The 13567-nt window shown below is 40.1% G+C and overlaps 1 protein-coding gene across 3 annotated transcripts in view; it reads left to right on the forward strand.

The window, feature by feature from the left end:
* The window catches only part of TBC1D14 (TBC1 domain family member 14), a 96662-nt gene that overhangs the window by 34434 nt on the left and 48661 nt on the right, over positions 1–13567 (forward strand). For all 3 annotated transcript variants that reach the window (XM_075066609.1, XM_075066610.1, XM_032789786.2), the window contains one exon: positions 3519–3639. In XM_075066609.1, coding sequence (XP_074922710.1) covers positions 3519–3639 — 121 coding nt within the window. The remainder of the gene's footprint in view (positions 1–3518; positions 3640–13567) is intronic.

The raw sequence follows: 13567 nt of genomic DNA on the forward strand, positions 1-13567 counted from the left end.
GACTTGTGCATGTCCAGCTTTTCTAAATAATCCTTAACCTGTTCTTTTACCACTGAGGGCTGCTCACCTCCTCCCCATACTATGCTTCCCAGTGCAGCAGTCTGGGACCTGACCTCCTCTGTGAAAACAGAGGCAAAAAAAGCATTGAGTACTTCAGCTTTTTTCACATCACTGTCACTAGGTTGCTACCCCCATTCAATAAGGGTCCCACACTTTCCCTGACCGCCTTCTTGTTGCGAACATACCTGTAGAAACTCTTCTTGCCTTCACATCCCTTGCTAGCTGCAACTCCAGTTGTTCTTTGGCCTTTCTGATTACACCCCTGCATTCTTGAGCAATATTTTTATACTCTTCCCTAGTCATCTGTCCAAGTTTCCACTTTTTGTAAGCTTCCTTTTTGTGTTTAAGCTCATCGAAGATTTCTCTGTTAAGCCAAGCTGATCCCCTGCCACATTTTCTATTCTTTCTGCACATTAGGATAGTTTAAGGCTTCCTTAAAATGCAGCCAGCTCTCCTGGACTCCTTTCCGCCTCATATTAGCTTCCCAGGGGATCCTGCCCATCAGTTCTCTGAAGGAGTCAGTCTGCTTTTTCTGAAGTCCAGAGTCCGTGTGCTGCTGCTCTCCTTTGTTCGTTTTGTCAGGGTCCTGACATTTTGGTGTTTCCTTTGTCCCTTTCTTGCATTTCCACAACAGTAATCTTCTTAAATAATGATCCTTATATATTAACCATCTCTGGAACAAATATTAAGTGTTGTATGAAATCGTGTCTTCTGAAGTCCATATCTCCACAATTAAACTCGCCATTTTATTACCTGCTCAGGTAGAACTGATTTTTTTAAATTGTTTATAGGCAGTGTGGTGTATTTGGTGTAAATTTTTTTTTAAAAAAAAATCAAACTCCATGAAATTATCTTACTAAGTAGGAGCCCTAATGGTTCATGCAATTATCCTTTATTTAACTCACCAGAGTAGTCAGACTTCTTAATATGGTTCTGTAATTGCCTTGTAAATTCTACCTAGTCATTGTTGTAAGTCAGGTGGTGGTTGTGTGCACACCAGTAGCTCAATATTATTGGAATTGGGAGTGATATTTCTGTAAATAATAGCAGTGACAAAGGTATGAATAATTGATATCTGAACATTGATAGAGATGGTAATATCAGAGCACTTAAAAAGGAGGGTTGATCATTGAGGGATGATGAGACTAATCCCTGTTGATGATGACATGGCTACCAATGTTGCTGTTTTACTGTCAGGTGCAGTACAACTTGCTGTTTTGGTGGTGACTGCACAGCAAGGTGAGGTTTTGAGAGATCTGAGCTGGCTTGGCAGACCTGATTGTGGATGAATGGGTGTGTAGACAGGGGACGGGGAGGATGAATTGGGGATTAACACTTTCTCCCCTCCCACCACTTATTGTAAAATGTCTTTTTACGTTCTGAAAGTAAAACAGGTAGTGGAAGATGAGACTGGGCACTAGGTTTCTCCCTTTTCCTAGCCAGTTTCCATAATATCTCACCAAAACATTCCCTTTCCCCTCACTGTCTCATATTTTCAATATGGAAAAAATGGCCAGCTTGTGTGCGTAGGAGGTGTGGCCCCCACCACTTACTTTGAACACCAACTGCCTCTGACTACTAGTGATTTCCATACTCCTTAATAAACTTCTTGATCTTATCTATATCTTAAGCTGATAACCAAAGAGGACCTTCAAGTTAACTATACTCTTGAGGGTATCAGGGCATGTAATCCATTCTTGTAAATAAGATATTTTTTTTGTTTGAGGTAGCTGTTTCTAAACCAGTAAAAAAGCTCACTTAAAATACATACCCCCACACATTGTGATGACATTATTAGGCCTTCCCCCCAAATTAATCAGTTCTGGAATGTGTGGGTCAGTGTTGCCTATAATGGATGCATATGTGCTCAGCAGAAACAAGGCAATGGGATAATTTGCAATGGGATAATTGATGGCAGGTTAATATAAAACATTGTAAACTACTGAGAACTGTTTACTTAGCTGTGAACATGTACTGGTCTAAATTGTATAGCCTTTGCTAAAGGAATAGTTTGTGATATGTATTATTACATATATAAATAAACTGGTTAATTTGAGATATTTAGCAGACATCAGAATTAGTACATTTCATAGCTGCTATTGGCCTCTTCCAGGAGAGATTTAACGTGGTGGTTTTTTGTTGTTTTTTGTTTAATTGAAGCAGGCCAAATAGGGCATAGATGTGTACACTTGCATACAATGTAACAGTTTCCGTAATTGCAATAATAATATCTTATGAGAACAAAGCACTTGGAGATGTTGAGCTGGTTAGGTTTCTAAAAGAGCTTATCAGTCATAAATAGAAGGGATTCCTTAAACACTGCAATACTCTAGAATACATTCCATTGCAACTGCAGCAGGCAAAATGAGTGAACCAGCTGCAGGGAGGAGTGAAGATTTCCCCATAAATGTAAATTTTTAAATCCTGGTTTTGTAACACTTTTTTGTATGCAGGGCACAGGAGATTTTTGTATTTGACTTGCTTCTCATTTGTGTAGGGTTTTTGTTTCAAGGCATCTGGAATAATTGACTCTGTTTCATGCCCTTTTAGCAAAATGCATGAACTGTTTATCAGATTTCCTCTCAGACTACGGTTGTCACTATACTAAAATATTTTTGCTTCAAGTGCCACAGTTGCTACCACCAGTTCAGCTCCACTAGTGGTAACAATGTTGGGAGCGTGAGTGAAAGAAGGGACCAGCTGATGCTGTAAACACAGCATCATCTAATCCTACTCAGAGAAGGTCTACACAAAACCACTTACAAAGGCTGATGGCCGGTAATGCTGCCATTGTTAGTTGCCACCAGGTGATCTGAACTTGTGATAGCAACAGTGGGAAAATTTCAACCAACGCTTGTAGATGAAACCATAGGAAGGAACTTCAGATATTGTCTAATTCTTGATGTCACTTCCATATTGAAGGCCTTTTGTACACAAGTACAGTTTCCTTAGACTTTCCCATGCTTACTGCTATCAGTGCAGTCACAGTGGTGCCTGATGTATTGGTACCTGCTGATGTTTTGTGTACACTTGCTGTAAGCAGGGTTAAGTGATATGTTACTTGAAAGCCTGTCATTCCTCCTTGAGACTTGTGTATACTAGCGCTTCTGCTTTCACTAGGTCCTTTGGAGCTGCAACAGTGGGACGTTTGAGAGAGAAATATTCTAGTGCAGACATGGTGTATACATTATTTTGTCAATAATGGGAGATATTTTTAGGAACTTGATTAGGTAAGAATTTTAGTAGGTAAGACAAAGTTGGAGATAACTTACAGTACTTAGCTTGTTTGGAGTGCTACACAAGGAAAGGAGTCCCTGCCCTGAAGTCAGGTACTCTCTGAAGGTACAACTGGTACTACACAGGACAGTGCAGTGCATACAGCTTGAATTAAAGTGTGCAGCTATCTTCCTGGTCAATGTTAAATTCCTTTTAATCCTCATGAATCTTTCTTTCTGTAGGAATTTGTTTACTAGAAAACAAAACACAAGACTGGAGAAACAAAATGATTTGAGCTGGAAGTTATTTGGAAAAGTACCTCTGAGAGAGAATTCACAGAAAGATCCAAAGAGAACACAGAAGGTATTTGCTTATCCTTTATTTTGGTGGTTTCCTTTGCTTTAGGGTTACCGTTGCACACTAAGTCTGGTTGTGTGACTTACGTCCATGTCTCTGAAGCATATTAAGCCCTTCAGACAAACAAAATTACAAATACAATTTTCAGTGGTAGGCTGGAACAACCAACCAACCTCCCACCCTCAGAATGTTCTTTCTTTGAATTATATTTTTTTTAAATCCAGTTAGCTAGTCTGAGTGCCATTTTAAAAATAGTAATAAGCTTAGCACCTTGTCTCAATAGAGTTTAACATCTTGCTGGTAGGGTTGGACACTTAGGCCTTGCCTAAACTAGGACCTGGTCTACCCGAGGAAATTAAATTGATATAACTGTCACTTATAGGTGTGGATTTTTCACACCCTTAAGTGATGCAGTTAAACTGATCTAACCCCCATGTAAACAGCGCTAGATTGAAGGGAAAATTCTCCCATTATCTTAGCTACCACCTCTCAGGGAGGTGGATTACCTATGCTGTAGTATTTTAAAGTGTGCGTTTGATTTAAAGGTGTCATAGATGAAATTAGCCAACGCAATATAACTATCAACTTCAAAGGGTTTGTCTGTATTAGACTTTTTAATATCAAATTTAGATGTGTTCAGCCTGCAAGATTACTACAATAATTTAGCAGCCTAACCTGAAAAGGGCTGCCTGAAATGTTCTGGATAGATAAACTGTGTGACTGTAGTTACAACATGAAGGAGCTGTGGGATGGGAAAGAGTATCACTGAGTGGTACTTAATTGGTACACGCAGATTTTTTGTATTGGTAACCATCAGGAGTATGACACCTTTTATAACTGATGTACCAGTATAATCCCTAGTGTGGGTGCAGTTATACAAATATAAAGGTGCCTTATGCTGGAATATTTTATTGGCCTCTTTGTATAGGAATAAAATATATTGGTATAAGCACACTTACATTAGTGTAAATGTGCCCACGCTAACGGGGCTTTGTAGTGCTTTAACTATGCTAGTATAAGTAAAGTTTGACAACTTTTTTGTGTATACAAGTCCTTGGTTGTCATGTGAAACATCTTTGTGACTGGAATAGCTAGAAATTTGACTCTTAATGAAGTGTTAAATTATTCAGATATTTGCTTAAATTCTTCCACCCCACTTACTGGAAAGAGCTTCACGCTTCTATTTGGTAAGAGGATTTTTTGAAGTTCTGATCTGAAGTATTCCTTTCCCTGAAAACTTCTAAAATTACTAAAGTGATGCTTTTCAGATGGCCATCTGTGCATCTGACTCTTGATGTGAACACTTACCACCTGGTTCCTGGAGTTTTATTAGGCCCTATGACAGAATATGATTGTTCGATGTTCTGTACTTTGTCTCTTCAGTAGGAACAGAACTTACCAGTCCCCTTAACTATTCAGTATTCCCAAATACTACACCTGTTAAATCTTATAGTGGAATTCCTTAGAAAAGGCTAAACGGTCATTTACAAAGATATGCAGTATCTTTCTCAAAAGGCTTTAATCACACTCACTCACACTAGCCAGTTGAGCTTCTGGCTGAACCAGAACTGTTTAAACAGTCTTCCCTAATTGCACTCAAATACAAATAGAAATGTTTTCAGAAAGTTTTTAAGTTTCGTTTGCCTCTTTCCTGAAACAAATTTTCAAAATGTGGAAATTCTGAAACTTTAGATACCATAGTTCAGACTTGAAAGAGCAGAAGAGTAGCTGACTCTGTTCAAACTGTGGAAAGGCTGTGTCAAAGTTCCCCTGAGTCAATGGCTGATCATGCCAAGGTGTCTAAGGCACATCTGTTTCATAGCCAGTGGTACAGAAGGGAGTATAGTGGCCAGCATCATGTCTGACCTAATCCAATGAATCAGGTACCCATTTTACAGCTGGGTGAACTGGAAGTAGCCTTTCATTGTGAGATTGGGCAAGTCTCGATCTTCAGGATTGTAGCTGAGCTCCTTAACCAATCAGCCACTTCATTTCCTAGAGAGAGAAATTGGGGCCATGAGAAATAGCATAGCTGCTCTGCTGGTAGAGAGGAATGAACTATTTTAATTTCAGTCCTATGTATGTTGTGATGTAAGGCTATGTCTACACTTGCCATTTAAAGTCCAAAGTGTCCTTTTTTTGCGCTAAAACAGTCATTCTGAGTTTCACCGCAAAAAGTCATTAACACGTGTAGACGCTCCCATGGTTTTAGTGCAAAAAAAAAGACAGTTTGTGCTTTAAATGGTAAGTATAGGCACACACACGCACATGCACATATATAGATATAGATAAAGATGAAAAAAAATTGACATTGCAAAACAATGTACCTCTCATTACCTTGCTCTCAGAAACAACTGAACCATTTTGCCTGAAACTTTCAGGTACTGCCTTAGGCTGAACGTTTTTGGAAATGGAAAATTTCAGCCTAACTGGTTTAAAGTTTGGAAGAGTTTTATAAACAACAGAAACCAGTCTATTATAATGGAAGTTCCAGGAAACTTTATTAATAGTTTGTGCTATTAAACCTTCCTAAAATTAGAAGAATGCAATATTGTTGTAGCTGTGTTGATCACAGGGTATTAGAGACACAAGATGGGTGAGGTAATATCATTTACTGAACCTGAAGAAGAGCTCTGTGTAATCTTGAAAGCTTGTGCCTCTCACCAACAGAAGTTGGTCAAATGAAAAAACATTTCCTCACCCACCTTGTCTCTCTAAAATTAGAAGTCATGATGTTCTTTGAATGATGTCTGTTCAGGGAAAATGTCTGTTCTATTGTTTCGGAGGAATAGAAAGGATTAAATTACCTTTTACTGGTCTTGAATAAAGAAGTTGTTACATAAGGTTTGTTTCCAGGAATGTCTGTGCAAAATCTGGGTGCAGATTGGGCCCAGAAAGAGACAATTTAAAGTCTAGGTCTGTAACATTAGAGCATATGTGGCATATTCCTACTTGAGGGGTCGAGGTATTTACTTAAATCTCTGATTGTGACTATCACTGCAAAATTTTAATTCCGGAATTCCTGTACCTTACTACTAGTAGTATGCCAGTAAAAGGTAAATTCTGAAATCTGACCAAATAGACTGGTATTACATTCCAACCTGAAGCTCTCCAAACCCTGGTTCTGTGAGACTACTTGAGGGATCAGGTTTGAGACCATGGGTGTTTCATTGGGAACACAAGACAAGAATCCTATTGTGTTTAACCTCCAGAGCACATGACAAAAACAGCCCAGCAGCTGCACCATAGGGAGGGAAGCTATCTCTGAGATACCTGTATCTCAGACCACTTTGGGGCTGCATAGCCTAATATCCATCTCTAGAGTCACTATTTGTACAAAGCCCACAAACCCTAGTCCACATAACTGATTGTTTTCTCCACCTTTAGATTATAGAAAGGGTAGAAGAAGAGAGTAAAAGGTTCTGCATGCCACAACTATAATCTTGGCATCTAGAATCAGCAATAGATCTAATAGTCCACTGACTATATCAGCAAAGGTTCAATAAAACTTCCAATGTCACCTGTTCAGGTTGTTCTCCATTTTATGGTGTCATTTCCATCTTGAGATTGAATCATGTTAGTTTTCTCCTAATTGTCACCATGTCTTCCAGGTACTGAGAGCACAGCAAACTAAAGGAGATGTGCCTTTGAATGTCACCCAGCAACTGGTGACATTGCAGACCAGAAGGACACTCTGTCTCCTCCCCTTTATGCATTAAATGAGTGGTGATGAGAGAGATCCCTGTAGAAGCCCACAGGAGAGCTGGCAAAGTACTTGTTACCTTTTGTAACGTGAGTGAAATAAGACCATTGAAGGGCCTTCTACACCCTTAAACAAAGTTCTGCTAAAACCTCTCAGTTCATGAACCTCCAGCCCCTGATAGAGCTAACAATCAGATGGACACATTACCTTAGTTATGAGGAGAAAATAATTACCCATGACTTACAGAAATTTCTGTAACAAATCTGTGTTTAAAGCCACACTTGCAGATGAATGAGGTCAAAATGCATATGTAACTGCTCTGGTCTCACCACCTCTTAACTTTTTCCAGCGGTGGAAAGCTAGAGACTGGTTGGATATTGACAAGGTAATTAAAATGGAGACAGCTTTTTGAGCAGGAGCCTTTTCGCTGACAGTTTAAAGTTGGCTTGCATCCTGCTTGCTTGTAGGGAAGCATTAACTATCTGCATCTGTCAGTTGTGGTGATGGCTTTAATGATGCAAAATAGCTGCTTGCCTGCTTGGAGTGGGACTGAGTCCGCAAACTTACTTCATGTAAGCTGCAGTCCTGTCAATAAATCCTGACATGAGTTGCCTGAGTTAATTCTACTTGGCATCCTACAGAAGAGATGCTCTGTATTCCATTATCCGTCCCCTAAGCTATCCATTCTCCTCAGTTTTGCTCAATGCTGTTTCTTCCTCCTTCCACAACTGTCATGTCTGTGAGTGAATTGTTTAGATTTTAGAAATTTTCCTTGTCTTTATAAAAGCCCAACAGGATATCCCAGGAGGTAGGTAACCTATGGTATGCGTGCTGAAGGTGGCGCACAAGCTGATTTTCAGTGGCACTCATGCTGCCCGGGTTCTGGCCATTGGTCCAGGGGGCTCTGCATTTTAATTTAATTTTAAACGAAGCTTCTGAAACATTTTAAAAGCCCTATTTACTTTACATACAGCAATAGTTTAGTTATATAATATAGAGTTATAGAAAGAGACCTTCTAAAAATGTTAAAATGTATTACTGGCATGGGAAACCTTAAATCAGAATGAATAAATGAAGACTCGGCACACCACTTCTGAAAGGTTGCCGACCCCTGGGATAGCCTGACATTTGAGTACTGCACATCTTATTATTCCCTATCTCCACATCTCCCAAATTTTGGGAAATCCAATCTGATTGGATTTTCCTGCCAGGAGTCTCTTTAGCATTGTGAGCAGGTCAAAATGGCTGATACATTGAATATTTGGTCAAGTCAGCTGCTCTTGTTTTGGCCTAGACATCAATCCTTTCTGGGAATACTGTGCCAGGACAGCTAAGTGGAGCTCTGTGACTAGCCATGTATTTTGATTAGAGACTCGTAGGGTGAAGTCACTGGCTTATTCATGATTCACTCTTTTGGTTCTTCTACCACATGAGTACAAGACAAGTTTTTTCTTTTGTCTCTTCCCTCTCTCCCCCAACTAGATGTAACCATTAGAATTTGTGAGACCAGTTCAATTTTGAAGGGGGCAACTAGATCTTTTAAAAATCTTCAGAGTTTTCATTTACCCATATATATTAAGTACTTAGTATTTTTTCCCTTCCATCAGTCTCAGTTGGGACTGAAAGAAATCTGCAAGAATTGTGACCGATATGGCAAGCTTATATATCCCTGTGCACCAGGGATAGTATATAGCTCCTGGGGAGCATGGTCCCCCTCATGGAAGTAAGAACAGTAGGGGGTGATTAGGCAGATTCACTCAGGCTGTAACACCTGCAGAGAAGAGTCATATATATACTAGTTCAAACTCTGTTCTCCAGAGTCAACAGATAAGACTGTTGGATAAATAGTCTGAGTTTAAACGGACTCTGAGCCTTCTTTCTGATCACACAAACAAACAAACAAACAAACAGGGCCTTCGGTCCACTGGGGCTGCCAGTCCTTCCTGGGAAGGATTGGTAGGACTTTGACCTGCTGAGGCCCCGTAAGACTGATGTTTTCTCTGTAATGCTTTCACCTTAAGAATAAATGTTCACTTAGAGCTGTGTGGTAACTCATAACTGTGGGCAGTTAGAACTGTTCATAGCCTATGAGGGGAAAGCAGAGTGCAGAGAGGCCTGTTTAGGCAGTCTGGCTTGCTGGGGAACTCTCAGCGTAGGTGGTGAACTGTGCAGCCTAGAAAAACTCTGGTCAGGAGGGAGAGAGATGTGGATCTCCGCCCAACAGAGGTAGTGGCTTGGGAGCTGGAAGCCTAAAAGTGGGTGCCCATGGACAGGAAATACAGGTACTGTTTCGCTGAACTGTTAAAGTATAATTTTAGGAGATGTTTCAGTATAAAACTGGGGGATGTGTGGTGTGGGATGTGTGGGTTTTTTTTTTTTTTTTTTTTTGTGGGGGTGGAAATAGGGTGAGGGAAACAAATCTTTGAACTGTGAGAAATTGAGAGAGCTTTCTTAGGGTTCCATCCTCTCTCCCCTCTGATTTTTTTTTCTTTTGTTTTATTATCCTGATCAGTCAGCTGAAAAACCAATTACAATCAATGAATTTGACATCTGATAGAGCCAGCTCATTAGTTGATAAGCATATATACCTGTTATAGCTGAGTGTTCACACAGGGATTTTGCACTGTCTTTAAAAAATGAAATTAGATAAACAGTTGAATAAAACTGGTGTAATTTTGTGTAGGCAAGCTGTCAGTGCATGTAAAACACACACCTGTTTAATGAGTTTTGAATGCTAATTACCTTCAAAAAGCCTGTTAGGTCAAACCGGCTAAACAAGTTGTTTGCGTTACCGATGTGTCAAAAGTTGTATAACAGCCAAACTGGGTAACTGAGTGAGTGGAGAGTCATTTAAAGACAATGGATAAAATCCTGAGTCCAATGAAGATGATGCAAAACTCCCTTGAAAATGGGGCCAGGATTTCACCCAAGGCCTCCCTGAAATATAAAGCCTGTAGGGTAGGGGAGAACAGAATTGTACTCGTCTTGTGTTTTTAAAGCCGTTTCCTTATCAGGAAGTGGTATGTTGTAAGGGTGTGACTGCATGAATCAGCTGGTTTGTTTTAGTCTTAGTTTGCAGAGAGTCAGCTGTAACTAGCCAAGGTCCTACGCAATAAGTTATTACTCCAAGGAAAGTGATGTGTATTGAAAGAAGACAGATTTTAGCCATGTCCTGAGAGGTAATTTTAAATTCCTTCCTATAATTCTTCTGTAACTACCCCCTAAATAAACCAAAGGATTTTAAGTATGAGCTCTCTCCTTCAGAATAAAGTATTTTCCTTAATCCTTCTGCTGTAAATCACTTCAAGGTTAAAATCAAGAATGGAAATTGGTCTAAAGGAAAACTTCTTAGAAGGCTTTATGAGTGAGTTGGGAACCCAGCATATGTCTATAACTGTAGGGTTTGTGGTACCATATTATTATAATATGGAGTGAACAAACACCTCTTAAATATGCAGAGATTTGGATCCCTTACGTTCAGTGTAAATTATTCCCCCAGCATACACATCAGGCGTCTTTCTGGATTTTGAGCACGATCATGACCATAGGAGGATCATGACCGTAGGAGGATTCATAGAGAGAGTAGAAATATTGGCAAGTGTCTTCAGCCACTCGGGTTCACGTAATACCCAGGGTAGAATTTAATCTAGTGCAGAGGATTCTTCCAGGCTTTGGGTAATGCTTAACCCGTAAAAGAAGAAGCAGAGGAGCCCCAATACTGGGAAGAACTGCCTATGTAATTAGATTGCAAAATACTCTCTTACTAAAGAGTTAAAGGCGAATTACAAAGGGTTTGCTAAAGTTACAAATGAGCTTATAAGATTCCAATACCAGGAGCTTTAAAAGGACTAGCTCAGGAGCTCGCTGGACCATTAATGTTGGTTTTCCAATAAGTCTTGGAAGTTCTGGAAGATGGGAAGAAAAGCTAATGTTGTATCAAGTTTTAAAGAGGGTAAATGGGGTGACCTCGGTCATTGCAGGCCTGTCAGCATGATTTCGATCCTGGGCAAGACGACAGAGTGGCCGATAAGGGACTAAATAAAAGAATTAAAGGTAGGTAATGTAATTAATACAAGTTAATGAGGGCTTGAGGAAAATAGATCCTGTGAAACTTTTTTGATGAAATTATAAATTTGGTTGATAAAGGTAATAGTGTTGACGTAATGTACTGAGACTTCTGTAAGGCGTTTGACTTGGTGCTGCATGACACTTTCAAAAAATCAGACTATACAATTAATCAGTGTGACACATATTAAGTGTATTAATACTGGCTAATTGATAGGTCTCAAAATGCCACTGTAAATGGGCAATTATCAAGCAGGTCTGTTTGCAATGGGGAGTTCTTGGCTCTGTGCTATTTAATATCTTTATCAGCAACCTGCAAGAAAACATAAAATCACCACTGAAAATAATTTGCAGATGATGCAAAAATTTGGGGGAGTGATAACTAATGAAAAGGACAGGTCATGGATTCAGCGCAGTTTAGATTGGTTGGTAAACTGGGCACAGACAAACAATATATACTTGAATATGGCTAAATGTAAGTGTATAGATCTGGGAACAAAGAATGTAGATCGTATTTAGAAGATGGGGGACTTTTTCCTGGGAAAAAGTGACTCTGAAAAAGTTTTGGGGTTGGTGGTTAATAACTAGCTAAACATAAGCACCCGGTGTAATGCTCTGGCCAAAAGAGCAAATTTAATCCTGGGATGCATAACAGGGGAATCTTGAGTAGTAGTAGAGAAGTTATTTTACCTAGATATTTGGTACTGGTGTGACCGCTTCTGGAGTTCTTGAACTGTAGGCACCAGAAGTAGACACAGAAGAATGTTGATAAATTGGAGAGGGTTCAGAGAAGAGCCATGAGAAGAATTAAAGGATTAGTAGACATGCCTTGTAACAGTGGTTTTCAACCTTTTCAGATTATTGTTCCCCTTTCAGGAATGTGAAGCCTGAGCCTCACCGCCCAGGGCTCAAGCCCAATCCCATCTGCCTGGGGCTGAAGCATGTAATTTAGTTTCATGGGGCCCCCTGTGACGTGCAGCCCCATGCAGTTGCCCTTCTTGCCACTCCCTAACACTGGCCCTGCACTTGCAGCCATCCCAAAACCAGTCCTGTGACCCCCAAGTTAATCTAGAAAGTTGCTGTACCCCTCAGAACACCTGAGTACCCCCATCAGCACATGTACCCCTGGTTATGAACCACTGCCTTATAGTGACAGACTCAAAGAGCTCAATCTGTTTAGTTTAACAAAGAGGAGATAAGTGGTGACTTGACTAGTTTGAAAATACCTACATGGGGAACAAAGATTTCAATCTACCAAAGAAGGATGTAATAGCAGTTGCTGTAAGTTGAAGCTAGACAAATTGAGACTGGAAATGAGGAGTAATTTACCATTTGAACAATTTACCAAGAGTCATGGTGGATTCTCCACTGACAATTTTTAAATCAAGATAGGATATTTTTATAAAAAAAAGAATGTGCTGTAGGAAGTATTGTTGGGAAGTTCTGTGGCCTGTGCTATACAGGAGGCTCTCCGGATAGAATTCTGCGCCAATGCAGAGGCACAGAATTCATATGGGCCACATTTCTGTGCTCCCCCACCCACTCAGAAAAACAAAAGAAATCTGTGGGGGGATGAGTGTCTCTTCCCAAGCAGCACGTCTGTTCCAGTGTGCTTGGAGCAGCTTCAGAAATGAAAATCACTGTGTGGGGGAGGCTCCGCGCGTGTGTGCCTGTGGAGGAGACATCAATCACTGTCAGGGGACAGGACTAGCCAACAAATCAGAGAGACTCTGTCCCTCTCTTGATACTGCGGCTCCAGGGGTGTGGAGGAGGGTAGGTCTCTCTGTTATGCAGGAGGAAGGCTCTGTCCCCAAGACGGAAGTGTAGCAGCCTGCCTGCCTAGTAAAATGTAACTTCTTGAGAATTGGGGGGGAAAAAAAACTTAATTAAATGTTAGTATTATGTTACTGAAAATTGTTTTGAAGTTAAAGCAAATAGCTTTTGTAAAAAACCCACATTTTGCTAATGTTGCTGGTTAATTGATCTCATTCTCTGTGGCAGAAATGTAGCAACCTATGTGCGTAGTAACATTGTTAATTATTCTGTTGTTAACTGTTCCCATTCTAAGGCCCATGTATTACCAGAGTGATGTAAAGCCTTATAAATGACAGTAAGGGAATCGGGTAGGAAGGTCTGTGTGCTTTCTCACTTTTTTTTTTTTTTTTT

This window comes from Chelonoidis abingdonii, chromosome 5 (assembly GCF_003597395.2).
Source record: "Chelonoidis abingdonii isolate Lonesome George chromosome 5, CheloAbing_2.0, whole genome shotgun sequence".
NCBI lineage: Eukaryota > Metazoa > Chordata > Testudines > Testudinidae > Chelonoidis > Chelonoidis abingdonii.